This window comes from Chiloscyllium punctatum, chromosome 39, assembly GCF_047496795.1.
Source record: "Chiloscyllium punctatum isolate Juve2018m chromosome 39, sChiPun1.3, whole genome shotgun sequence".
NCBI classification, from domain to species: Eukaryota; Metazoa; Chordata; class Chondrichthyes; order Orectolobiformes; family Hemiscylliidae; genus Chiloscyllium; species Chiloscyllium punctatum.
In genome coordinates, this window is record NC_092777.1 from 46,199,982 (window position 1) to 46,227,707 (window position 27,726).

General features: G+C 40.9%; 2 protein-coding genes across 6 annotated transcripts in view; one reads left to right on the forward strand and one right to left on the reverse strand.

Moving 5' to 3' along the window:
• fam20a (FAM20A golgi associated secretory pathway pseudokinase) overlaps nucleotides 1-5,256 on the forward strand; it is a 52,962-nt gene extending 47,706 nt beyond the window's left edge. For both annotated transcript variants that reach the window (XM_072558603.1, XM_072558602.1), the window contains 2 exons: nucleotides 261-1,489; nucleotides 1,750-5,256. In XM_072558603.1, the coding sequence (XP_072414704.1) occupies nucleotides 261-528 (268 nt within the window). In that variant the 3' untranslated portion in view covers nucleotides 529-1,489; nucleotides 1,750-5,256. The remainder of the gene's footprint in view (nucleotides 1-260; nucleotides 1,490-1,749) is intronic.
• Nucleotides 5,257-8,561: 3,305 nt separating this feature from the next.
• The window catches only part of LOC140464232 (platelet-derived growth factor subunit A-like), a 90,695-nt gene continuing 71,530 nt past the window's right edge, over nucleotides 8,562-27,726 (reverse strand). For all 4 annotated transcript variants that reach the window (XM_072559076.1, XM_072559074.1, XM_072559075.1 and 1 more), the window contains 2 exons: nucleotides 27,061-27,170; nucleotides 8,562-9,026 (listed from right to left, as the gene is read on the reverse strand). In XM_072559076.1, coding sequence (XP_072415177.1) covers nucleotides 8,984-9,026; nucleotides 27,061-27,170 — 153 coding nt within the window. In that variant the 3' untranslated portion in view covers nucleotides 8,562-8,983. The remainder of the gene's footprint in view (nucleotides 9,027-27,060; nucleotides 27,171-27,726) is intronic.

Sequence of the window (27,726 nt, forward strand, 5' to 3'; positions counted from 1 at the left end):
GTAGGTATAGCAGGTCTATGGCCCCTATGTGTTTAAACATCGGACCTCTCAGTGAGGTGTCTGTGCAGGAACTACTGTAGAAACATTGAACAACTTCCAAACATCCACTTCTAATATACATATGTGGACACTCTCTAAGTTGCTGTTTGATTGGACTCATTGTTCAGGAGTAAGATGCTCTCCTTATTATTCTTGATGCAAAATCCAGTCCAATAGATTGTCAGCTGAAGGCCCTAATCGATGTACTGTTTACTTTACAGAATAAAGAAGTCAACACTCTTACGTTTGAAGCTGTTGTCACAGCCAGATTATCGATTGAGTGATGTTATGCGGGAATCCTTGCTTCATGATGCGCTCAGCCCAGTGTTGACAGAACCTCACCTCCTTGCCCTTGACAGGAGGCTGCAGGCTGTGTTGAAGGCAGTTCAGAAATGTTTGCAGCAACACGGATTCGATGATGTGATCAAGGATGATGTGGGAGATGAGTTTGACTACATGGATTTTAACAGCAATGCAGTAGCCAGATAACCTGCCCACTCACATTTTGTCTATAAGCACAAGGAGAGTGAATGGCAAATAGGAAAGAATGGAAACACCAATGAGAATAGAATTCTTCACGCATTTAAAAGGCAAATTCTTTCTTGATGTGGTGGATTTTGTTTTTGTTTTTTGTGCCACTTTCAATTATTTCCGAAGATGTACTTCTGTTGACTGACACGTAGTAATATTTAAGACTGCACAATTTTATCCATCTCTGTAGCCTGGCTCCCCAACCTGGTTGATCAGAATACGAGATGTGGAACTTTCTCAAAGTTGTTTGGATTTGCTGCTGAGGATTCACGGGTTCATTTTTTTGTCTGAGCCAATAGATGGAGCACCAGCTCATCAGTTCAATCCTGCACTAAACTGAGTAAAGAAATAACACTGTCCATCTCACCCAGCTATGGGAACCTCTCTTGCTCCAAGGTGGGCACTTTGACAGTGAATTTCAGGTCTGCCAACTGTAACATTTTAGATGGGCTGTCACATTTTTTAAATTACAAACCTTTTCTAAAGTGGGGGAGGGGGTGGAACTAGGTTACAGCTTTAGTCCTGTTATTTTCTTTGCACTGCTAAACATTTATTGGAAACCTGGTGGCTTCAAAAGAACTAACAAGGTCATAATTAACAATCAGGCAGTTAGCATGGTATGCCAGGTGCCAGATCTTTCATTGGGAGGCCCACTCCATTTTGATGGCTGTTGCTCAGGAACATGCTCCCTTGGGGCTGCATGATCTGCCCACCAGAGGTCAGTGTAACAGTCACTGAGATTTACTGAACAGAGTGTCCATGCAACACTGAACTCAGGAAATGCTCAGCCAGGACTCTATGTACATTATAGAATCCTGATTTACATCAATTAATGAGATAACCCAATCAGCATGATTGGAGAGGCCCAAGTTAAAGTGGTGGGGGTGTGCCTGGGCCTGGCCAGGCTGGATATGAAGAGGTCCAGGGGGGCGGCACGGTGGCACAGTGGTTAGCACTGTTAAAAAAAGTCCAACTCTATTTTGATTTAGTCCCTACCCTCCCCTTCACTGTTTTGCTCACACAGCATTGCCCTGTGGTTTGAAGGGCAGTGCTTGTCACTGGCCACTCGGGTGTTTTTCCTATCTTCCTGGTGGTGGAAATTGAATAAAGATTCGTGCACTTTGTGTCACACCTGCACACACACACCATGGGTGCTGGGGAAAAAAAAAAAATGAAGAGGTCCAGGCAGCGGGCTCTGCTAGGGGTCATCTCTGCTGCCTGTCTACCCTCTTTCACAGCTACATTTGTGCTTGGGTGCCCTCAGAGAGGGAGCATGTGGTGTCCATCAATAGTCTCAATGCCTTTAGAGAGAGGTTGGTACCGCAGATATACAGTGCTAATTTCTCCTACCAACTCCATTTTGGTTTAGTGCCTTCCTGCTCTTCCTATCCCTCACCTTTGATGGTTTGCATTGCCATAATGGGCTTCGCATGTAAATACTCAATTGGATACATGGGTCTTTTTACTATTTAAAACAAAACTAAACTAAATCGATGGAGGATCAGCAATGAGTGGTTCCTGGTAGGATTGATTGTCTTCACTTTAATTCTGCTACCATTATTCTGCCACTAGCTGGAAGGAATTAAGCTCAGTGTAATGATTCCCACATCAGGACACACAGAAGCAAGTGGGAAAACAGAGCAAAAGGCCTGGGTTCAGTTCCCACCTATTCCAGAGGTGTGTAATAACAACTCTGAACAGGTTGATTAGAAGTATAGGTTAAATAATAAAAATAATAGTTTTATATGTCAGAGTGCAAACTGGTCTTTGAAATTCCAGAAATTTCTGGACACCCCACTCAGAACAAGATGGCCTCTCACCTCTGTAACCAGATAGGCGACAACACTAATTTTATTTAGTTTTGTCTCAACTTATCTCTATAAAAGTTCTGTGTCATGTCTGCAGCTGCCACTTCTTAGTCCTATTACAAGTCTCAAATAGTAATCATCTCCACTTACTTTAATATTTGCTGATAATTAGATTTTCTGACAGTAAATATTCAGTTTTCTGTATCAGTTCTGTGGTTTCATTCAAACTGTCAGATAACTCAAACTTTGTTGAGCATATAAATGATTTAGAATTATAAAGAAGGAGGCAACAGCAAGGAACTTGCTAAATGCTGCTCCCTGCCATTTGGCTAGAGGTGAGGTTCTGGAGTTGGAACAGTTGTACGGAAATTTCTAACATATTTTATTAAAGGAGGGAAAGGAATACAATCATTTATGGCTTTTTGTGATTCTAGTAATTTGCCCTCTTCTTGTAGGCCCAGGATTTACAAGCATGTGCCAACCTACAGAAATGTCCTTCAGCAAACCTCAGTAAAGGCCTAATCTCATAAAGAAGCTCTGGACAGGCAGTAGCCGTCAATGGCTGGCCATGTTTAAATGCAGAATCCCCTCCCTCTTTGTCAGCTCATTAACTCAGCCATGACCCAAAGCACACAGTGACTGGTTTTTAATGTAGGTGACAGGGTTCTTGGTACCGTGTCACCTATTTTCGGGAAAGCTCGGGACATTAAGTGCCAATCAGCAGCCGACCTCCCTTGGTATAAGGATATCTCAAGCAGAAGGCCCTCCCCTCAGCCAGTCAGAGGTTGACAACTGCTCAATTGTGCCACCAGTGAGGCTGTGGTTGTTGCTGGTAATGCACCCACCTGAAGCCTAGAAATGGTAATACAAGCCATTCGTGGAAGGAGCATTGTGGGGAGATGAGGGCAGAGGCCTTCCATTTCCCAATGCCAGGTTCTTTGATCTCCCCTCAGCCTGATAAACCAACCCTGACACACCGTGCCTTTTGATTAGTGAGTCTCCCCACCCCAAGCTAATGGATGAATTTATTTTCATTGATTGATCACCTGAAAGCAGCAGTAGTCCTGAAGGCCATCTATGGGCCTTCCAGCCCTAGACACAATCAAGGTAGGAAGGGGGTGGAGTCTCCACCCACCACCTTCCAGGGAATTAAATGCCCCCCAACCTGTACTACCCATTTTTCCTTATCACAATAAAAATCTGCCATTTCTTTCTGATTTTCATCAAAACAAAACAATTATACTTCTTCCTTGTCTCTGAGCGACTCTTCCTCAAGGTTGTTCTAGAATCCTTCCTTGATTTTGTTCACACTCACCTGAATTTATTTGCCTGCACAATTACAACACAATCACAGAATTGTTATAGTGCAGGAGGAGGCCATTTGGCCCATTGTGCCTGCAGTGGCTTGGTGCTGGACCTCTACTTTTTCCCTTCCACCCTGCACATTATTTCTATTTAAGTAATAATCCAATGCCTACTTAAATTCCTCAAATGAACCTGACCACACCACACTTCCAGGCAGTGCATTCCAGATCCCAGCTACATGCTGTGTGAAAAGACAATAAGACAGCGGAACAGAATTGGGTGATTCAGCCTATCAAATCTGTTCCTTCATTTAAGGTGATCCTGGCTGATCTGATAATCCTCTACTTTTCCCCATAATCTTTGATTCCCCCACTAAGGAAAACTAACAATGCTAGCCCACCACTTTTTTTTCCTGCCTGTCCTTCTGAAAAGTCACATAACCCTGAATATATCCCAGCTTTAATCTCCTTGTAACCATAACCCTGAGTATATGCCAACTTTGATCTCCCTGTAACCATAACCCTGAGTATATCCCAGCTTTAATCTCCTTGTAACCATGTCTCTGTAATGGCTCTAAGATCACACCGTGTATTCATGCCACTAATTATTTTTTTCTGAATACAACACAAATTCAAGTAATGAGCAATTAATTTTGACCTTTTACCTATTTTTATCCCCTTTGACCTTATTTACTGAGGTTTTTCTATCTTTGTACACTGTCCCACTCAGGGTTCAATATATAAATAGTTGCTTTTTAATGCTACCATATCTTGTTACCTTTCCCCTCTCCATTTCACTTCCCCTCTCTAATTGGTTTAAATGCCCTCTCAACACCTGTAGTTATTTGATTCGCCAAGACACCAGTCCCAGCTAAGTTTAAATGCAAACCATCCATTGCAATAGCTCCCTCGACTCCAGTCTTGCTGCCAGTGCCCCATGAACTGAAATCCATTTCAAAAAAGATCATTCTCACGACACAATCACTTCCTTTGCAAAACAAATCATAGCATCGCAAGTACCTAAAAGAATTCGACTCTGCTCAGAACAACTAACAATATTTACTGAGACACTCAGCATCCATCTTTCCAACATGTTTGTAACATTGGAGTTCCTGTGTGTTCATTCTGTAAGTGGCCTTGAGCTTGTTTTCTTTCTGATCTCAAACTTTGCAAATGTCGCTAAGGCCCCCAGTCCTGTTATTTCATCAGATTTCACAGGTACACCAACCTGACTCCCGCTTTCACCCAACATGCTGTGTTTATGTTCAGGGTTGATGATGTTGACTGGAGACACTCCTGAACGTTTTGACACAGAAAGAGACCTGGAGTCGGAGCGTACAGTGTCCCACTTTGAGGCTTTACACAACAGGTGGGCACTGGAGAGCATCCCTGCCACAACAAATGTTACTTCATCTAATTTATTCAGTTTCCTTTAAAGTGTTGGTTTACTTTTTTGTTTGTTATTGGGGTTCATTGATGGAGTCCTAGAAGGGAGTACTTATTACTTATCTCAAATATTTGATTTGAAACCTGTCATCAAATATTAAAAATAAAGAAACTAAAACAATTGAGACCTGTGGAGTTGACAATCTTTACTTCTGGCTCTGTGGGAGTAATTGTCATGTGAAACATTGTCAAAACCAAGAGTGCATTCACAAGTAGTTCAAGATGGGAAATTAAAATTGTCACCTCTGATTAAATTCTCACCATGCCTCTGTGCTGTCCCCGACTCTGTGCTGTCCCCGGCTCTGTGCTGTCCCCGGCTCTGTGCTGTCCCCGGCTCTGTGCTGTCCCTGTCTCTGTATTGCCCCTCTCTCTGTATTTCCCTTTATGTGTAGCCTGTGACTCTGTGTTGCATTGCTCTATTTTCCTGAGGCTCCTGTGGGTTTCATCCTTTTCCTCTTTTGTTTCACCCCTATTTCTCTGGCTTTCTCCATCTGCCCCATTCCCTAGACTTTGCCTCTCTGACCAACCTCTCTCAAGTACCACACCCTGACTCCCTGCTCCTACTTCTCAAGGCAGCTGTCAGGAGTTGCCCCAGTCCATGGTCATCTCATCCACAGTAACTTCACCGTAACTACATCTGCATTGCATACCCAGGAAGCAGTTCCATAAAACATAAACATCTAGATCACCGTAAAGCCAATATGTAGATGTAAACTGGCATTTAGTACTGAATAGCCAGCAGCAGGGATTGAGAGATGAATCACCAATGTCAATATCTTTGGATGTAAGTTTGCTGAGCGGGGTTGCTACCTGAATAGTGCACTCCTCAGTTCATCATTTCCATACCTACTCCATTTCTCTTTTGGTTCAAGTTAACTGGCCAGGATACACAATGAAGACATTAAACAGTTAATTCCTATTTCACCATCAACACCTCCCCTTTGTCTCCATAAAGCTAAGCGTTCCCATAATCTTTGACTCAATGTTAACAATTGCTATAGAGTCAGATTCATGCATAGTTTTTAGCTGTGTTCTGTAACCTGACCAAATTTCTCTGTTTTTAGAGAAAACAAATGTCTGCTTTTCCATGAACATAATAATTAAAGGAATTGAAAAATGTGTTTTTCAACACTTTTCATTTTGACATCACTGGAAACCTTTGCTGATTTAGAATCAACTTGCCCATGAATGGAAGTATCACCTTATCTGTTCTTGCTCCCAAGACGATATGTGGTAACGGCAGTGGATCAGTAATATTGCTCATGATGTAGGGACAGGGTTCAAATTCTCACTGAGGCAGCTGATGTAATTTAAAATTAATTAAATTCTGGGATACAAAGTTTGGGTCAGATATAAAATCCATCGTATTCATTAATTTCCTTTAGGGAAGGAAATCTACCGTGCTTACCTGGGTTGTAGTTGGATCTTAACTGGGTCTGGGTGAGGTGTTGTTCAGACATGGGCCAAATAGCATCTATCTGCACAGCAGGAATTTTAGGATTCTATGATTCTACCCTTTGAAATGGCCCAGCAAGGCATTCAGTTCATGGGTAATAAGCATTAGGCAAGACATTGCTAATGACGCCCATATCCTATAAAATAAAGACATTTTTAAAATCTCACTTAACACTAGCCTTATTTGATGCATGAGAAATGAAGGATTCTTGTTGGTGAATGGGATCCATTTATGTACATCATGAACTAGTCTGATGGAAATCTCTGTCATAATCCCAGTTAACATGTTGTTCTGAGGTGGAGATTTCAGATCCACCAATCAAATAGTGCAACCTTGACTAAACCCAATTCTAATTAAAATTTTGTAATGCATTCACAAGAGCTTTCCTTATAAATTTAGACTTAGTTTCAAGGTCAATATTTATATGTGCATTGTAGAGGAAATCCAAGTTTTTTGCAAAACAGCTGAAAAATATTTGCTGAGACGGAAAACTTACCACGTGTAGAACATCGGACTGTTAATTTTTGGAAGGCCTTGGGAATTGTTTCATAGAATGAAAGGAATAGATTGTGATCACTTAACTGTCAGAGTTAGGACTCTTGGATATGTAGCACACCAATTATATTGTTTTGCAGCACAATGAGTTTACTGATAGCTTGAATTTGAACAACTATATTTTTCTTAATCTGATTTACAATAAAAAGGCAGTTTTCATTAGGAGATGCGTCCCACTTGTACTCAGATACTTACAGCCTTATATGTTACCTATAAAGGGGGCAGTAACAGTCTTGTGTTATTATCACTGGGCTCTTGATCCAGAGCCTCAGATAATATTCTGGTGACCCAGGTTCAAATCCTGCCATGGCAGATGGTGGAATTTGAATTCAATTAATGAAAAAGATCTGGCAATAAGAGTCTAATGATGATCATGAGTCCATTGTCAATTGTTTGAAACCATCTGGTTCACTAACGTCCTTTAGGGAAGAAGACTGCCATCCTTACCTTGTCTGACCTACATGTAACTCCCAATCCACAGCAATGTGATTGACCCCTAACCTAATTAGGGGTGGATAATAAATGCTGGACTAGGTAGCAACATCTTTAGCTTGTGAATGAATAAAACATTCCATGGATTCTCAATCCTTTTACATCTGAAGCACACCTATCCCATATGTAAAAATTGGATTACCCCCAAAACACAATACAAGTGTATGGTCTGTATTTAATAAGTAATAGAGTTAATGATTTATTGTTGTTTTAACATTCAATAAGCACTCATATGTCACGGTTAGAGTGTATCCTGGGTAAGTACTTTGTTTTTACTGATGCTATTGCTGAAAATATAGCTTTATATTAGTAGCTCATACTAAAAAGGGCCAACACATTGTGGTGAAACAGAAGAAGCTGCTCTGTATTCATGGAAGCGTTCACAACCAGAACTCTCACTGTCTGCAATAGATTAGAGGACTTATTGAGGTGAAGTCCATGTGACAGGCAGTCAGAGTAAACATTACATTTATTGAAGCTGGTTGAAATTGGTTCTTGCTTTACTACAAACAAAGGTGAACAAATATTTTGTTTCTGTGGTCAGTCTGGAGGATGCAAAAAACATTCCAGTAATAACTTTTAATCAAGAGATGGAAAGGGAGAAAGAACTGTCCAGCAACATGACCATTTGTCACTGTGAACTAATAACACATTTCACTAAAAGATCAGAAACCATTTTCAATACCATTCTTTGGGATTTATAAAATTGTGACAGAGTTACCTGAATAATTCAGATTTTAGTACCTTCCAATATTAAATATTTTTGGGAATTATTGGATTGCTTTGTTAGTGCAGCTCAATGAGATTAGTGTCGTCACTTACCTCCACATATTCAATTCGATTTAATGGAGCAAAAATCTACTCACAGTTGGTTTGTTTAAAAGAAGACAAGACTAAAAGTGTACATTTTTGTTATATTATTTTACTGTTAGGAAGGTTTGTTATAAATCTTCGGTTTGTATGATAAACCCCTCACCAGCAAAATGAAAGTTTAGAAATTTAATCAAATATCTCCTTGATTCAGAGTTCTCAGGTTGAGAATCAATCCCCTGTAATTCTGTGGAACTGCTGCAAGTCACTGCCTGTAGACTGTGAAGTGTAGAAATGGTGAAGAAGCTCTTCTTAGTTATTGCACATCACAAGTGGACCGGCGGAGTCCCCAGTGATAGAGAACCCATAGCACCATCCCGATAGCTGTGGCTCCTCATTATCTTTGTGAGCTCACCCAAGAGGATGCATGTCTGCACAGTCCAAAGATAGAGAGAGAATACTGTCTCCTTAATGCATGCAATATATTAGTTGTTTGTCAACTCTGTCCTTTTAGTGTTGTGTGTTGGCTGTGAGATTACACATCAGTTGTTGTCAGTTGGTTGTCGATAATATTTTGGGGGGAACCTGAAAAAGAAAAACATATTGTAAGGTGCTTTGTAACACTGCTGATGGTTACACTGCTCGATTCAGTTTTACTACTTGGTCGGGGGAACTGAGTGGTGAATGCTAGCCTTTCCATTCCCGAAGGCAGCCTTAGCTCGAGGTGAGGTTGATAATATCCAAATTTTCTCTCCCCATTGACCAGAACAGCCATTAAGTGAAATGCCTTCTGTCAGTCCCAATCCTGGCTTGATGCTGTCAAACTTTGAGCACAGAACTTCCTTTGTCTGCATTCTCATTTTGAATGGCTGGAAATTAAGCTGGTGTGAGAGATGATCCAGCTCTCTCAGACACACAGAGAGTTGCTGCTCTCCATTAGGAAAGGTTCTGTTGCAGGAACATTTATTGTCCAACTAACCTTTTCTCAAAGTGAAAAAATGTGTCCCTCATCCCAGTGAACTCAAAGGAATAAATGTAATTGCTTAAATAGATCTTTTCAAGTAATAGGAAAAATGTGATTGATTAGAAAATAAGGAAAAACCCACATATGTGTATTTTCTATAGTCACGGAATCTTTACAGGAACTCAATATAATTACTCAGCAAATCTTGCTTATAACAAATGCCCAAACAATGTAATTTGGAGCAAAATGCCTGGCTTCCCAATCAGGATGCTGTTCACATTTTATCCTGAGTGTTATTTTCAATCCATTGCTGCATAGCAAGAAACTTCTTGTGGGTGGAATCATAAGAACATCAGGAAACGAGCAGGAGTAAGCCATTTGGCTCCTCAATTCTGCTCCACCATTCATCAAGATCATGGCTGCTCATCCCCAGGCATCAAATCCTCTTTTGTGCCAGCTCCTCATAGCCCCCAAGTCCTCAATATTGTCAAAATCTATTTACCACCACTTTACATTCTTTCAGTGGTCTAGCCTCCACAACTCTTTGACATATAGAATTCCAAATGTCTGGAATTTTTGATTCCTCTGGTAGAAGAAATTCCTTCACATCTCAGTTTTAAATGGATGTCCCTTAATCTGAAATTTTGATTGCTAGATTGAGATTCCCCTACTAGTAGAAAAATCTTCTCAATCTTTACCCTGTGAAGCAACTCACAATGTTACATGTTTCAATAAGATCACTCCTCATTCCTCTAAACTCTAATGAATGGTTAGCCATTCTCAATAGGCAACCTCCTCATACCAGGAATCACCCAATTGAATCTCTTTTGAACTGTGTCCAACGCCAATGTATCCTTTCTTAAATATGAAAACCAAAATTGCATAGACTACTCCAGATGTGGCTTCATGAACACCCTGTATAGTTATAATAATACTTTACTACTTTTAAATTCAAACACCCTAGCAATGAAGGCCCGAATTCTATTTGCTTTCTTTATTCCTTGTTGATAACCCTTTTTGTTCTGTGGACTAGAACCATCTGCACTGCACTTATTTGGAGCCTCTCTCCATTTAAATAAAATCTGCTTTTTCATTCTTCCTACTAATGTGCCTGACCTCTCAATTTCTTACATTAAACTCTATGTGCCAGGTTTTGCATATTCACTCAACCTATCCATAATCCTTGCAGATTTTTTTTGTTTTCATCACAGTATGCCCCTCCCTCCTGATAGGAGATCCTATCTTGCGCAGTAACCATTTATGTGGCATGTTATCAAATAGCTTCCGGAAGTCTAAATATACTAAATCTATTGGTACCCTTTACCTCCTGGTTATATCCTCAAAGCATGCAAACAAATTTACCAATCATGATTTCCCTTCTCAAAGCCATGTTGATTCTGATTGTGTTAAGCTTTTTCTCAATATCCTGCTATTTCTTCCTTAAGAATGCACTCTAGCATTTTCCTAATTACAGATGGTAGACTAACTGGCCTATAATTTCCTGTTATCTGTCTCCATCCCTTCTTGAATACGGGTGTCATATTATTTTCCAAACTATTGGAACGCTCCTGAAATCCAATGCTTTCACTGACTCTGCAGCCACTTCCTTTGAAATCCTGGCATGTAGGCTTTCATTGTCTGCCTCAGTTACATTGGCTTATCAATATTTTGTCCCTCATGGTATAGACTGTTACAAGATCTCTCTTCTCGTGTTCACCTTACTTATCTGATAACTTTGCAATGTCTTCAGTGTCCTCCACCATGAAGACTGCTGCAATATATTGGTTTCAATTATCTGCCATTTCCTTGCTCCTTGTTATCAGTTCCTCAGTTGTATTCTCCAATGTGCCACACTTTAATTAACTCACTTTAACTACTCCCATTAAATCAGTTTTTTAGTCATTCGCTGCTTGTTCCTAAAAAAGTACCCCAATCTTCACACCTATGTCTAATTTTTACCACTCTTTATGTCTTAGTTTTGATGGGTACTCTCCTTGACCACCTTTGTTAACCATCTCTGATTCCCCATATTCCACCATCTTTGCACAGTAAATAATTGAATATATGTCCTTGATAATATGTAAGAACAGAAATGAAACAGTGATCACTTCTCATCAGGCCCTCCCTTCCCACAGTTCGGTCTATGTATTTTGGCCATCTGGTTCCTGCTAGACAGAGGAGAAGACAACCAATTTTTTATAGAACTCTTCCTCAATCCTGATTGGAGAATTATTTTCCTAAACCTGTCCATTCAGTCAGGCTGCTATTAATTTATATTCATCTTGTATTCTTCCACTTTTACAATTAGATTTGAAATAGTTATACCTATGTATTTATCGAGTGAATGTACTGGAGAATACAAGAACAAAGGATATGATTTGAGTAGCTGTTTCTTCAGTTGCCATTAATTGTAGTGCTGCTACTTTCCAGAATATCAGTGCTGCAGAGATAACTGTTGAAATATCATGCAATTATTTTTAATCTTCAACACAATGGGCAAAATCTTTGGTGTCCGGGTCACCGGAGACTAGACATGCAACTGAAGATGGGAGGAAGCTTGAACTTCCAACACATAATTCTCCTCCTCCCCAGGATCTGATGCTAATATGTCTACTTCCAAGTTAGAGTGGGAGACTTGGGCAGTTCCGATGAACATAACTGGATTCTTACCCCAGAAACATCAGACAAGTTAAGAATTAGTCTAACACCAGAGAACCACAGAACCAGATAAATCCTGAACTCTACATTCACCTTAAAGGGCTACTGACCTTCAGTTCAATGTCTCATCATAACAACCGCACCTCTGATAGTGTATACTCCCTGTACTATAATGGGAATATCAGCACCAAATTTTATCTTCAAGTACTGGAATGGGACTTGAACACAGAAACTTCTGAATCAGGGGTAAAAGTACTAACATATTAACTGCAGCAAAAGCAAAAACAATTATTTGGGCCTTAACCAATATCTTTATATACTCATTAGCCAGAGGGATCCCAGAGGATTGGCGCGTAACTAATGTTGTATCTCTCTTCAAGAAGGGAAATAGGGATAATCCAGGAAACTACTGACTATCGAGTCTCAAATCAATGATTGGGAAGTTATCAGAAAGAACTCTTAGGGTTAGGGTTTATGCATATTTGAAAATGTATGACCTAATTAGGGATCGTCAGCATGGCTTTGTGCAAGGCAGGTCATGTCTTACTAACTTGACTGAATTTCCAGAAGATTAAGATACAAGGGATCTATGGTGACTCGGTGCGTGGATTCAGAATTGGCTTGCCCAGAGAAGACAGAGAGTAGCAGTGGAAGCATGTTTTTCAGGCTGGACGTCTCTGACTAGCGGTGTTCCGCAGGGATCCATACTGGGAGCTCTACTGTTTGTGATTTATATAAATAACTTAGATGAAAATGTAGATGGGTGGGTTAGTAATTTTGCAGCTGATACAAAGATCGCTAGGCTTGTGGATAGTGTAGAAAGGTGTCAAAGGATATAGTGGGATATAGATCAGTAGCAGATACGGGCAGAGAAATGGCAGATGGAGTTTAATCCATGTAAAGTGTGAGGTGTTGCACTTTGGGAGATCAAATGTTAAGGAAAAATATACAGTTAATGGTAGGACTCTGAACAGCATTAATGTACAGAAGAGGTTTAAGTCCATAATTCCCTGAAAGTGGCCACATACATAGGTAGGGTTATAAAGGAGGAGTATGGTATGCTTGTCTTTGTTGTTTGGGGAATTGAGCACAAGGGACAGGATGTCATGTTGCAGCTTTATAAAACTTTGGCTAGGCCACACTTAGAGTGCTATGTTCAAATGTGGTCACTGTGCATTACAGGAAGAATGTAGAGGCTTTGGAGAGGGTGCAGAAGAGGTTTACCAGGATGCTGCCTGGATTAGAGGGTATGAGCTATAAGGAGGGTCTAGAAAAGCTAGGGTTGTTTTCTCTTGAGTGGTGGATGCTTAGGGGAGACTGGAGAGATGCTATAAAATTACGAGATGCATAGATAGGGTTGACGGTCAGAATTATTTTTCTAGAGTTGACATGTCTAATAAGAGAGGTGGAAGGGGGAACGTTCAAAGGAGACTGGAGGGGCAAGTTTCTTTACACAGAGAGAGGTCAGAGTCTGGAACACACTGCCAGGGATGGTGATGGAGGCAGATACAATAGGCGAAAGTGAGGACTGCAGATCCTGGAGATTAGAGTCGAGAGTGTGGTGCTGGAAAAGCACAGCAGGTCAGGCAGCATCCGAGGTGCTGGAGAATCGATGTTTCAGGCAAAAGCCCTTCATCAGGATTCCTGATTCCAGGAAACGTCGATTCTCCTGCTCCTCGGATACTGCCAGACCTGCTGCGCTTTCCCAGCATCACACTCTCGACGCAGATAGGATAGGGGCATTTAAGGGATTTTTAGATAAGCACATGAATATGGAGGTATATGGACCAAGGGCAGGCAGAAGAGATTAATTTGGTGTCATGTTAGACACAGCATTCTGTGCCGAAGGGCCCATTCTTGTACTGTACTGTACTCTTTGATGTTCTATGTTCGATTTATAAGTACAAAGTACCAAATAAACTCTTAAATAATGATACAAAATATGGTAAATTATTCTTTGTGAGGTGGGTGTTTGGAGAGGGGGGGGCTGCAAAATGCAGGTGGTAAGGAGAGAAAATTGAATGCCTCAATTCAGCGATAATCGAAAAAGTGAGCAGGAGGCAGGACACCAAGTTCAGGCATACACATGAGGGCAAAACAGAAGGCAAATCGATAATAATATCATCTGAATTCTAAAGATGGTGGAATTGGAGGCTAGTGTGCCTTTATGGCATTGTGACAGCTCCCAGAAAATAGCAATGGATAAAATAATACAGGCATGTTCAGTGGAATTTGAGGAGCTGGTGTAACAGTATATGTCAGGGTCACCTAAGAGATTAATGATACTGAACCTAAGAAAGATGGGCAGTTACAACTGAATTGCTAGATACGATGACTAGCCTACACAAATAGCTAGAGCAAGGAGGATGGGTGTGTGCAAGCAGGAATCTTCTTTTATTAGTGACTTCAATGAAGTATAAAGTGGGAATACCCAAGAGTCTGTTTCCATAACTGAAATGCAAGGCTGCTTTATGAACCGGTATCTAGGGGAAGTCACAAGAATATTATGATCTCAGATGCAGAAAGTGGAGAACCTGGATATTAATTGCATTCCAAGAATAGTAAATCAAGAAGCAAAAGATGGGGACGAAATAAATACTGTAACTTTATCTAGAAAATAAGTTCTTCAGAAGTAAATGGGGCTGAAGCCTGATAGTCCCCTGGAACTGTTGCATCTTAGAATATTAAAGCAAATAGCTACAACGAAAGAAGCTTCACTGGCAACAATCTTCTAGGCATGCTCAGATTCTGGAAAAGTCCAAGACAATAAAAACAGTACCAATGTAACACCCTTATTCAAAATGAGAGAGAGATAAAGATAGGTAACTATAAGCCTGTTAGCTTAACATATGTTATTGGGAAAACACTACAGTTTATTCAAAAGGATGTAATAGTGAAGCATTTAGAAATACATAGTATAATCAAGCACAGTCAACACAGCTTTCTGAAAGAGAAATCATGACTTATAAATTTACTAGAATTGTTTGAGGAAGTAGCAAAACAGATAAGATAGATAAGAAAGATTCAGTAGGTGTAATATATCTGGATTTCCAAAGGCATTTCAGAAAGGTACCATATATAAGATTACTTAATTAAATAATAGCCCATAGTGTTTTGAATAGTATATTAACATGGGTAGAGAATTATTTAACTAATAGAAGACAGTGTCTTATACATATTACTGACTTGGATGAGGAAAGTGAGTGTACTATAGCTAAGCTTGCAAATGACACACAAATAGGCGAATGGTGAGGATGACACAGAGTCTGCAGAGAGTTAGACACAGTTTAAGTGAGTGGGCAAATGTTGGCTATTGTAATATAATGTAGGAAAATGTGAAGTTATTCACTATTACAGGAAGAGTAGAAGAGCAGAATATTATTTAAATGGAGAAAGTCTGCAGAAAGCTACTGCACAGAGTGATTTGCGAGGCCTGGTAAATCACAAAAACCTAGCTTTAAAGTTAATTGGATATTAGGGAAAGCAAATGGATGTTGGTCTGTATTTCAAAGGGAATAGAATGTAAAAATTGGGAAATTCTAGCTAAAACTATACAGGCACTAGTCAGATCATGCTGAAAGTATAGTGAACGGCTTTGGTCCCCTTATCTAAGGTAATATAATGGCATTAGAGGCTGTCCTGCAAAGGTTCACTCAGCTGATCCCAGCTATGGATGGATTGAATGAGGAGGTTTAGTCTGTGGTCATTGGAGTTAGAAGAATGAGTTGCGACCCTGTTGAAACATAGGATTCTTGTGGGCTTGACAGGAAAGATGCGGAGAAGCAGTTTTCCACTCGTGGGAGAGAATAGGACCAGAGGGCAGAATCTCAGAGTAAAGGGGGTCACCCGTTTATGATAAAGTTGAGAAGGGATTTCTTCTCTCAGAGAGTAGCAGATCCATGGAATTCCTTACTGCAGAGAGTTGTCAAGGTAGAGTCATTAAGAATATTCAAGGCGGAGGTAGGCAATTTATTTTTAAAAAATAAGGGAATTAATGCATAATTAATACACAATTCTTTGGATTTTGCATCAATTATAGATAGGATGGTTAAGAAGGCGTTTAGCCAATTTGCCTTAATTGCTCAGACTTTTGATTATAGGAGTTGGAACATCATGTTGAGGTTGTATAGGATGTTGGTGAGTACTCTTCTGGAGTAGTCTGTCCAGTTCTGATCACCTTGTTACAGGAAAAATATTATTAAGCTGGAGAAGGTTCAGAAGAATTTTACCAGGATGTTGCTGGGAATGGAGCATTTGAGTTGCAAGGAGAGGCAGGATAGGCTGGGATGTTTTCACTGGAGCGTAGAAGATTGAGGGGTGACCCCGTAGCAGTTTATAAAATCATGTGAGGTATAGATAGGGTGAATGGCAGGTATCTTTTCCCAATGGTGGGGAATTTCAAGATAAAAGGGCATATTTTTAAGATGATAAGAGAAAGATTTTAAAAAGACCTAAGGGCCAATGTGTTTACACAGAGTGATTCATATAGAGTCATAGAGATGTACAGCATGGAAACAGACCCTTTGGTCCAACCCATTCATGCCGACCAGATATCCTAACCCAATCTAGTCCCACCTGCCAGCACCCGGCCCATATCCCTCCAGATCCTTCCTATTCATATACCCATTAAAATGCCTCTTAAATGTTGCAATTGTACCAGCCTCCACCACTTCCTCTGGCAGCTCGTACCATACACGTCCCACCCTCTGCGTGAAAAAGTTGCCCCTTAGGTCTCTTTTATATCTTTTCCCCTCTCACTCTAAACCTATGCCCTCTAGTTCTGGACTCCCCGACCCCAGGGAATTTTGTAAACCCCTCAGCCTCCGACGCTCCAGGGAAAACAACCCCAGCCTGTTCAGCCTCTCCCTGCAGCTCAGATCCTCCAACCCTGGCAACATCCTTGTAAATCTTTTCTGAACCCTTTCAAGTTTCACAACATCTTTCCGATAGGAAGGAGACCAGAATTGCACGCAATATTCCAACAGTGGCCTAACCAATGTCCTGTACAGCTGCAACATTTCCTCCCAACTCCTGTACTCAATACTCTGACCAATAATGTGGAATGAACATCCAGAGGAAGTGATGCATACAGGTACAGTTACATCATTAAAAGACAATGATTGCTGTACCCCTTGCTGAAATATTTGTGTCATCGATTGCCATGTGTGTGGTGCCAGAAGACTGGAGTTTGGCTAATGTGATGCCATTATTTAAGAACATTGGTGAGGAAAAGCTAGGGAACTATAGACCGGTGAGCCTGACATCAGTGGTGGGCAAGTTGTTAGAAGGGATTCTGAGGGACAGGTTTTACACGTATTTGGAAGAGCAAGGACTGATTAGGGATAGTCAACATGGCTTTGTGCGTGGGAAGTAGTGTCTCCTTAACTTGATTGAGTATTTTGAAGAAGTAACAAGGGGGATTGATGAAGGCAGAGCAGTGGATGTTGGATTTCAGTAAGGTGTTTGACAAAGTTCTGCATGGTAGACAGGGTAAGATCACATGGAATACAGGGAGAACTAGCCATTTGGTTACAACATTTGCTCAAAAGTAGGAGATAAAGGCTGGTGTAGAGGGTTGCTTTTCAGACCAGAAACCAGTGACGTACCGCAGGGATCAGTGCTGTGTACATTGCTTTTTGTTATTTGTATAAATGATTTGGATGTGAATATAGGAGGTATGGTTAGTAAGTTTGCAGATGACACCAAAATTGGTGTGGTGTTGTGAACAGTAAAGAAGGTTACCTCAGAGTACAATGGTACCTCAATCAGATGGGCTGATGGGGCAAGGAGTGGCAGGTGGAGATTAATCTAGATAAGTGTGAAGTGCTACATTTTGGTAGGGCAAATCAGAGCAGGACTTCAATACTTTATGGTAAGGACCTGGGGAGTGTTGCTGAATTAAGAAACATTGGAGTGCAGGTTCATATTTCTTTAAAAGTGGAGTTGCAGGTAGATAAGATAATGCATTTACCTTTATCGATCAGTGCATTGAGTAAAAGAGTTGATAGGTCATGTTATGGCCATTATGACTTTGGTTAAGCCACTTTTAGAATACTGCATTCAGTTCTGATCTCTCTGTTATAGGAAAGATATTGTGAAACTTGAAAGGGGGTTAAGAAAAGATTTACAAGGTTGTTTCTGGGATTAAAGGGTTTGAGCTATAGGGAGAGACTGAATAGGCTATGACTATTTTCCCTAGAGCATCAGAGGCTGAGGGGTCATCTTACAGAAGTTTATAAAATCATGAGAGTCATGGATAGGGTGAATAGATTAGATTACATTAGATTCCCTACAGGCCCTTCAGCCCACCAAGTCCACATTGACCATCTGAAGAGTAACCCACCCAGACCCATTTCCCTTTGACCTAACACTTATGGGCAATTTAGCATGGCCAATTAACCTGGCCTGCACATCTTTGGACTGTGGGAGGAAACCGGAGCACCCGGAAAAAACCCACACAGACACGGGGAGAATGTGCAAACTCCACACAGACAGTCACCCAAGGCTGGAATTGAACCTGGGTGTCTGGCATTGTGAGACAGCAGTGCTAACCACTGAGCCACTGTGCCACCCCAAATAGCCAAAGTCTTTTTCCGAAGCTGGGCAAGTCCAGAACTAGAGGGCATACATTTAAGGTGAGAAGGGAAAGATTTAAAAAGAGACCTAAGGGGCAACTTTTTCATGCAGAGGTTGTTGCGTGTATGGATCAAACTTCCAGAGGAAGTGGTGAAGGCATCTGTATGGGGACATGTATAGGTAGGGTTTAAATGATGTAATCTAAATGCTGGCATATGGGATGAGATTAATTAGAGATATCTGGTCAGTTTGGACAAGTTGGACTGCAGAACCAGTTTCTGTGCTGTACGTCTCTATGACTCAATGACATTTAGATAAGAACATGAAAAAGAAATGTTTGGAGGGATGTAGACCAATGCAGGCAGACGGGACTGGCTTAGTTTGGGAATGTGGACTGGTTGGACCGAAAGTTATGTTTCTGTGCTGTATGATTCTATGACTCTACGAAAGGCTAGGAATGTGGGAGTTGATCATCTGCAATGATCTTACTGAAAGATGGAGCAGGTTCAATTGGCTGAGTGGCCTTCCTCTGCTTCTATGTCTTATTTAATCAATAAGGTAGGCTGCAGACAAATCAGAGAACAGCAAAAATAAATGAAGAGTGTTCAACAATACTTCAGTAATATTAAAGTAAGATACCTGTAAAAGTACAATTTAGTGTGTGCAAGATAAAATCACATCAATGAATAGCAATCTGACACTAAACAACGTAGCCTCAAATTGATGAATAGATTATTGAGAAGAAAAATACAGAGGAGAAATAACCTGCATAAACCATTCAGAAGGAAATGTCAAATGATTAGATTAGATTACTTACAGTATGGAAACAGGCCCTTCAGCCCAACAAGTCGACACCGCCCCGCCGAAGCGCAACCCACCCATACCCCTACATCTACCCCTTACCTAACACTACGGGCAATTTAGCGTGGCCAATTCACCTGACCTGCACATCTTGGAGCACCCGGAGGAAACCCACACAGACACGGGGAGAACGTGCAAACTCCACACAGTCAGTCGTCTGAGGCGAGAATTGAACCCAGGTCTCTGGCGCTGTGAGGCAGCAGTGCTAACCACTGTGCCACCGTGCCACCAATGGACAGCTTGGATGATGTCACAACCAGTAGAAACATATTAGAAAGTTGTCAGATGGGCAAAGAGATACTTTGAACAAAGATATAATTGTAAAGCAGTATTACAATATTTTAACCATCAGAAGTTAGTCATAAATGAGGTGAAGTTTGATAATAATTACACTACTCTAAGTGACACCAAGCTAGTCATATATCCCAAGAGTCAATAAAAAACGCAGAGGATTTTTTTTGTCACAGTCAGAGAAACTTAAAAACTCATTTTCTACATTTTTGAATGACACTTTCACCGATAGAAGAAGTACTGTAATGCATGGCAACAGTAACACAATGGTGGTCAATGTAACGGTTGATAGACCATTGAGGAACAAAGCTCTATGATGAATCATTGCTTTAAAAACACCTTCATTCCAATGCAGCATCTAATAGTGGTATTTGAAGGTTTGAAAAAATTCTTTTGTTACGTTTAGAATATGACTAATTCATAAGCAGGCTTCCTATGGTGATCACAAACTCACCAAGGAGGTATTGTCTTTATTGTTCCAAAATGCATACAGGCATGTACCTATGTGTACTTCGCACCCTAGGCCTTCCGAATCCATGGAAAAGGCCACACAGAAATGTTAAGCGGTCACAAATACAGAAGGAAATTGTTTTAGCAGGAAAGGAAAATGAAGTTCTGCATTGTGTGACCTGATTTGCACCTCCATTGAGAAATGAAACCCCAGCCCTTAAACTTTAATAGAGGGCTGTAAAGTCAACATGACATAAGGGAACAAATTGCATCTTTTAATGCTTTGATTGATGCACCAAAAACAGAGAATTCAAATCACAGATGAATTTTGCAGCTTTTCTTTTAATCCCTGTTTCTGAAACATTCTCTCAATAGTGCCAAAGACAAAACAACCGCATGATTGATAAACAAGGCAGAATTAACCACATCTGCTAGAAAAGCAGTGAAAGAATTCCGAACAAAACAACATTTTTGTTTTCCTGATTGACCTTAGGAACTGACAGTGTGCCTAATCAGGCTAATGCAGGGAGATGTGGAAATCAGCTTTAAACAAAATCTTTTTATTCAAAAAATGAAGAGAAAATCAGATGGTGAGTCAATTAGGCACTCACACATGTCCTGGGATTACAGGAAAGGAAAAGTCATTGGAAATTGTTAGCATCTAAACAAAGGAAGAAAATAACAACTGAGTAGAGAGGAGATGGAAGATATCTCTAAGTACTTTGTGTGTGAAGTACACTTTGACATGAGAATGGAAAAATCCTGTTTATGATGGAAATTGAAACCTTGTCCTTACCTTTGCTACCTCAAAACATTTTGTTTATGTGTTCATGCAATGTAGGCAGCCCTAGCTTGATCAGCATTTATTGCTGATCACTGTTTGTCCTTGAAAAGGCGGTGGTCAGTCATGTTCTTGAATCAATGTAGTCCTAGAAGTGAACGGACACACCCTTGCTGCTGAGAGAAAGGAGTTCCAGGATTCTGGCCCAGTGACAGTGAAGAAGCAGGTGATGATGTTTCTATGCATCTGCTTCCTGTGTTCATCTCAATGACAGAGGTCACGGGTCTGGCAGGTGCTGTTGGAGGAGCCTTGGTGAGTTGCTTGATTGCTTCTTGACGATTGTACACACCACTGCTACTGGATGCCAATAGTGAATGGAGTAACTGTTGAATGATGTGGTGGTGGTTCCAAGTAAGCAAGCTGTATTGTCCTGGATAGTGGAAGAAAGTGAGGACTGCAGATGCTGGAGACCAGAGTCAAGAGTGTGGTACTGGAAAAGCACAGCAGGTCAGGCAGCATCTGAAGAGCAGGAGAATGGATGTTTCGGGCATTAGCTCTTCACCAGGATTTCCTGTATGGTGTCAAACTTTGAGTGTTGTTGAAATTGCACTCACCCAGGCAAGTGGGAGTATTCCAATATATCTCAGACTTGTGCCTTGTAGATGGTGAGCAGACTTTGGACAGATAAGAGATGGGATTTATACATGGCAGCATTTCTAATCTCTGATATAACTCTGCAGTCATATATTTAGATTGTTAGTCAGTTCAGAATCTCGTAATGGTAAACCAAGGATGTTGTAAGTGTGAGTTCAGCAATGTTAATGCCATTGGATGACAAGCGGAGACGCTCAGATATTCACTTGTTGCCTGATCATTGCCTGGCAGTGCAATGTTACTTGCCACTTATAAGGTGTTGCTACGTGTTGACGCAAACTGAAAAGTTGTGAATGGTGCAATCATTAGAGAACGTCCCTACTTTTGACTTCACAATGGAGGGAAGATTATTGACGAAGAAGCTGTTGATTGGTTGAACCATCCTGATGTCCTGAGACTGTGATGACTGACCTTCAACAGCAAACACTGTCCTTTGCGCTATGTTTGACTCTAACCAGTGGACAGATTTTCATCTGTTTCCCCATTGACTCCAGTTTAACTAGTGCTCCTTTATGCCACACTCAGTCAAAAGATGCCTTGTTGTTAAGGGCCGTCACCTCCACATCTCTCCTCTGGAATCCAGCTGTTTTGTCCATGTTTCAACCAAGGCTGTCATGAAGTCAGGAGCTGAGTGGGCCTTGGTGGAATCTATTGATGTGTCTCTGAGCAGATGTTGCTGAGCAAATGCAATTTAACAGCATCATAAATAATGTATTTCATCATTTTGTTAATGATTGAAAGTAGGCTAAGGTAATTGGTTGGATTTAATTCTTTTTCTTTCAAGGTGCATGCTCATTGTCAGCAAGCCAGCATTTGCTACTGATTTATAAATGCCATTGAACTGAATTGTCAAGCCATTTCAGTGGGTAGCTTAGAATAAACTGCATTGTTATGTATCTGGGGTTACGTGTAGGCTAGATCAAGTAAGGCAGATTTCCCTCCCTTAAGTAAACCAAATAGGTTTTTACAACAATGAATAGTGGTTCCATAATTACCATTGGATTAGTTTTACCTTCTAGATCATTTTATTGAATTCAAATTTCACCACCTGTTATGGCAGGATTTTATTTTAGATTCCCTACAGTGTGGAAACAGGCCCTTTAGCCCAACAAGTCCACACCGACCCTCTGAAGAGCAACCCACCCAATCCCATTCCCCTACATTCACCCCTGACTAATGCACCAAACACTACGGGCAATTTAGCATGGCCAATTCACCTGACCTGCACATCTTTGGACTGTGGGAGAAAACCGGAGCACCCGGAGGAAAGCCACGCAGACACAGGGAGAATGTGCAAACTCCATACAGACAGTTGCCCGAGGCGGGAATTGAACCGGGATCCCTGGTGCTGTGAGGCAGCAGTGCTAACCACTGAGCCACCGTAGCCTGTGTCTCTGTATAACTTATTCAATAATGTTATCACTATATTACCATCTTCCCTCAGTCTGTTTTTATATACAAGGTACACCTGAGCAATATTCCATCTGGTCAGGTAGATGCCAGTGTTGCAACTGCATTGGACCAAGATTAGAGTGGTGCTGGAAAAGCACAGCAGGTCAGGCAGCATCCGAGGAGCAGGAAAATCGATGTTTCAGGCAGGAGCCCTTCATCAGCCTTTATTGCATCAACTATATTCAAGTTTCATGAACTCAGACTCTGAAGACTGGCATCTGTGTTGCTAGGAATCTTATGGGAACCAAGAACTCAGCACTTCTGGCCAAATATTGTTACAAAAGCTTCAGCCTTGTCCTTTGCACTGATGTATTGGGCTCCTCTATTTTAGGGAAGAAGGGATATTTGTGGATTCTCATCCTCCAGTGATTTGTTTAACTGTCCACCACAATTTACAACTGGATGAGACAGAACTGCAGAGCTTTGTACAGCTATGTTGAATGTGGAATCACATAGCCCTGTCAACTGCACGTGCTTGTGCTCAGGAAGAAGGTAGGGCAGATCAGGGATAACGTAGGGAACTTGTGCGTGGAGTCTGAGCAGATAGGGGAAGTCCGAAATGAGCATTTTGCTTCAGTTTTCTCGAAGGAAAGGGATCTTGTTGTCAATGAAACTTTGAGGAGCTGGGATACAGTCTTGATCAGATCAAGATTGATAAATTTGATATGCTGGAAAATTTGGAAAACATTAATATTGATCAGTCCCCAGGGCCAGACCAGATTTATCCTAGGCTGCTCCGGAAAGCAAGAAAGGAGGTTGCTAAGCCGTTGGCGAAGATGTTTACTTCCTCACTCTCAATGGGAGTCATACCGGAGGATTGGAAGGAGGCGAATGTTGTTCCTCTTTTCAAGAAGGGTAATAGGGAAATCCCTGGCAATTACAGACCAGTCAGTCTTACATCTGTGGTCAGCAAAGTTTTGGAAAGAATTCTGAAGGATAGGACCTATGACTATTTGGCAAAGCATACAGTGATTAAAGGCAGTCAGCATGGCTTTGTGAGGGGCAGGTCATGCCTCAAAAATCTTATTGTGTTCTTCGAGGAGGTGACAAGACAGGTCGACAAAGGTCGAGCAGTGAATGTGGTGTATATGGATTTCAGCAAAGGATTTGATAAGGTTCCCCATGGTAGACTCATTCATAAAGTCAGGAAGTATGGGAGACAGGGAGATTTGGCTATCTGGATTCAGAATTGGATGGCTGACAGAAGGCAGTGGTTGTAGGTGGAAAGTATTCTGCCTGGAGGACAATGTTGAGTGGGGTACTGCAGGGCTCTGTTCTTGGGCCTCTTCTCTTTGTAGTTTTTATAAATGACTTGGATGAGGAGGTTGAGGGGTGGGTTAGTAAATTTACAGATGACACAAAGGTTGGAGGTGTTGTTGATGGTATCGAGGGCTATTGCAGGCTGCAGCACGACAAAGACAGGAAATGGCAGATGGAGTTCAACCTGGATAAATGCGAAGTGAAGCATTTTGGAAGGTCGAACTCGAATACTGAAAATAGGAATAAAGACAGGATTCTTGGCAGTGTGAAGGAACAGAGGGATCTGGGTGTACATAGATTCCCCCAAAGTTGCCACCCAAGTGGATAGGGTTGTTAAGAAAGCATATGGTGTTTTGGCTTTCATTAACAGGCGGATCGAGTTTAAGAGCCGTGAGGTTTTGCTACAGCTCTACAACTCCTTGGTGAGACCACATTTGGAATATTGTGTCCACTTCTGGTCGCCCTACTATAAGAAAGATACAGAGGCTTTGGAGAGGGTGCAAAGAAGGTTTACCAGGATGCTGCCTGGACTGGAGGGCTTGCCTTATGAAGAAAGGTTGAAAAAGCTCGAACATTTCTCTCTGGAGAGGAGGAAGAGAGGAGACCTGATTGAGGTATACAAGATAATGAGAGGAATAGATGGAGTCAATAGCCAGAGACTGTTCCCCAGTGCAGAATTGATGGGTACGAGGGGTCATAGTTTTAAGATATTAGGGGAAAGGTGTAGAGGAGACGTCAGAGGTAGGTTCTTTCCGCAGAGAGTTGTGATTGCATGGAATGCGTTACCAGCAGTGGTGATGGAAGCAGAGTCATTAGGGACATTTAAGTGACTGCTGGACAGGCACATGGAGAGCAGTGAGGGGTGCGTAGGTTATTATATTTTACATTCAGATTAAACCTCGGCACAACATCGTGGGCCAAAGGGCCTGTTCTGTGCTGTACTTTTCTATGTTCTATTTGATATCCAAGTAGTCCTGTAGCTGTAGGATCACATAGGTATGCATAGAATTGTTTCTGGCATGTCTCCCAGTATACTTTATTGAACCAACCTTAATGGTACAGTGGAGTAAATGCTATACTATAATGATAACAGATTGTGATTGACTACAATTCTGCTGCTGCTGAAGGCCAAAAGCACCTTATGGATGCCCAATTTTGGTTTATGGTTAATGTTGAGTTTTGTTTATTCCAGTATATGGCCAATTCTACTCTCTACAAACTTGTGGTTGCTCAAAACTCTGCTCCCTGTCCTGACCTGCACCAACTATTTTCTCCCTTGTACTCCATGGCCAACATTGGTTACGAGTTAAACAAAGCCTTGGTTTTAAAATTCATATTTTTGTTTTTAAATCTTTCCATGGCCTCACCCTCCTTCACAGCTATGAGTGGCTTTCTTTTCTCGTTCAGAATAAATCTTAAAATCAACCTCTTTGACCAGCTTTTGGTTATCTGGTCCAATATCTCCTTCTGTGGCTCGGTGTCACAATTTTCAAATAATGGGATTTTTTTTCACAGGAGTGTAGGAGGTTGGGCGGTGATTGATAAAATCATGAGGAGTAGAGATGAAATGAATAGCAAGGGTCTTTTCTCTAGAGTGGGGGAGTTCAAAACTAGACAGCATATTTTTAAGGTAAGATAAGATAGATTTAAAAACAACATGAGGGGCAACCTTTTTACACAGAGAGTTGTTTGTATGTGGAATGAACTGCCACAGGAAAAGCAGGAATAGTTAGAATATTTAAAAGACATTTAGGTAAGTATGTGAATAGGAAAGGTTGGAGGAAAATCAGGCAAGTGGAAATAGTTTGGCATGAGCTGGTTGGACCAAAGGGTCTGTTTCCATGCAGTATGACTCTATGACTCGAATATTTGAAAAGTTTCCTGGGACATTTTATATCATTAAAAGGTGAAATATAAATGAAGTTTGTTATTGAGGTAATCCAACTCCTTTTCTATAATATGGGACTCCTGTGATTGTCTACCTATCATTGTCCTGAACGAGAGACAGGTCATTGACTAAGTTCCATAATTCACTTTGGCCATTTTGCTGCCACATTAGACAAAAATTGGCTAATAAGTTTAAATTTTATCTCATTAAAATATATTAATTGGATGGATCCTAGATGTTCTCAGTGGATAGAAATATCAATTTCAGAAATCCTACACAAAACATTCTTCGTAATTCAGATACATGGAAAACCAAAAGGTTTCAAAGAAAAACTTAGTAATCAGTGAGTCTATCTCCATGTCTCTGTATAGTTAACTTATTATGAGAAAATACCTTTACTTGTCAGTCTTGGTTCAGTAGTCACTATCAGAAGATTGAGAGTTCAAGACCCATCACAGAGGCTTGAACACATGATCTAGTCTGCCATATCATTACGTTACTAAGGGAATCCTGCACTGTTGGAAACACCATCTTCTGGCTGAGGGTTTGAACCCAGTGGTTGCAGAAGGTCCAATGGGTCTATCTGAACCTCTTCCTCAAACAACATAATTTAAAACAAATAGTGGTAATTTCTTTCATGATCATTTGTGGAGGTTTTCATGCACAGATTGAACAATAATTTTCATGTGTAACAACAGTGACAAACATGCAATGCTTTGTAAAGACACAAAACATTAGTTTGCATTATCTTGTCTCCTGAAGACACTTCCAAGTGACCTCTTACCTTGGTTGATGTCTTGCCAGCTCTGTGCAGTTACAACTTACATGTTCTCTGATTGATACAGTGTGTATGGTGAGCTCATTCCTACCATATCGATAAGTCACCTTTGCTATCTGTATAAATCAAAAACAATTAACAATGCCACTCTGCCGAAGAGCATCTGTCAATATTCCATTGAAGAACTTGCATAAAAAGCACGTGACATTACATCATGCTATGCAATATTTTTATATCAAAACAAACATTTCTTTGGAAACACATATCTCTAATTCCCTCTTGAGGGTTATTATTGAATGCTCCAACCGCCCTTTCAGGCAGTGCATTCAGATCATTGTGACTCACTACATTAAAAAAAATTCTCTTCCTGTCCTCTCTAGTTATTTTGCCAATTTTATCAAAATTGGTCAAGAAAGGAAACATGATGAACAATATGCATAATATGTGTGAGCTGGTTTGAACAGAAGCTGGTTTTGTCTCCTGTATTTAGCAAGAGCACAGAGCTGGATGAATTGCAAAACAAATTGTGCTGCTAAATAGAGTGAAGCTAGGGCTGTGGTGAGAGCAGGAATTGGCTGCAGGGTGGGAATTGAGAGCAGAGTGGAAAATGATACTCAGTAACAGCAGCTACGGGGCAACAAAATAGATATAAATATATAAATAAAGTAAATA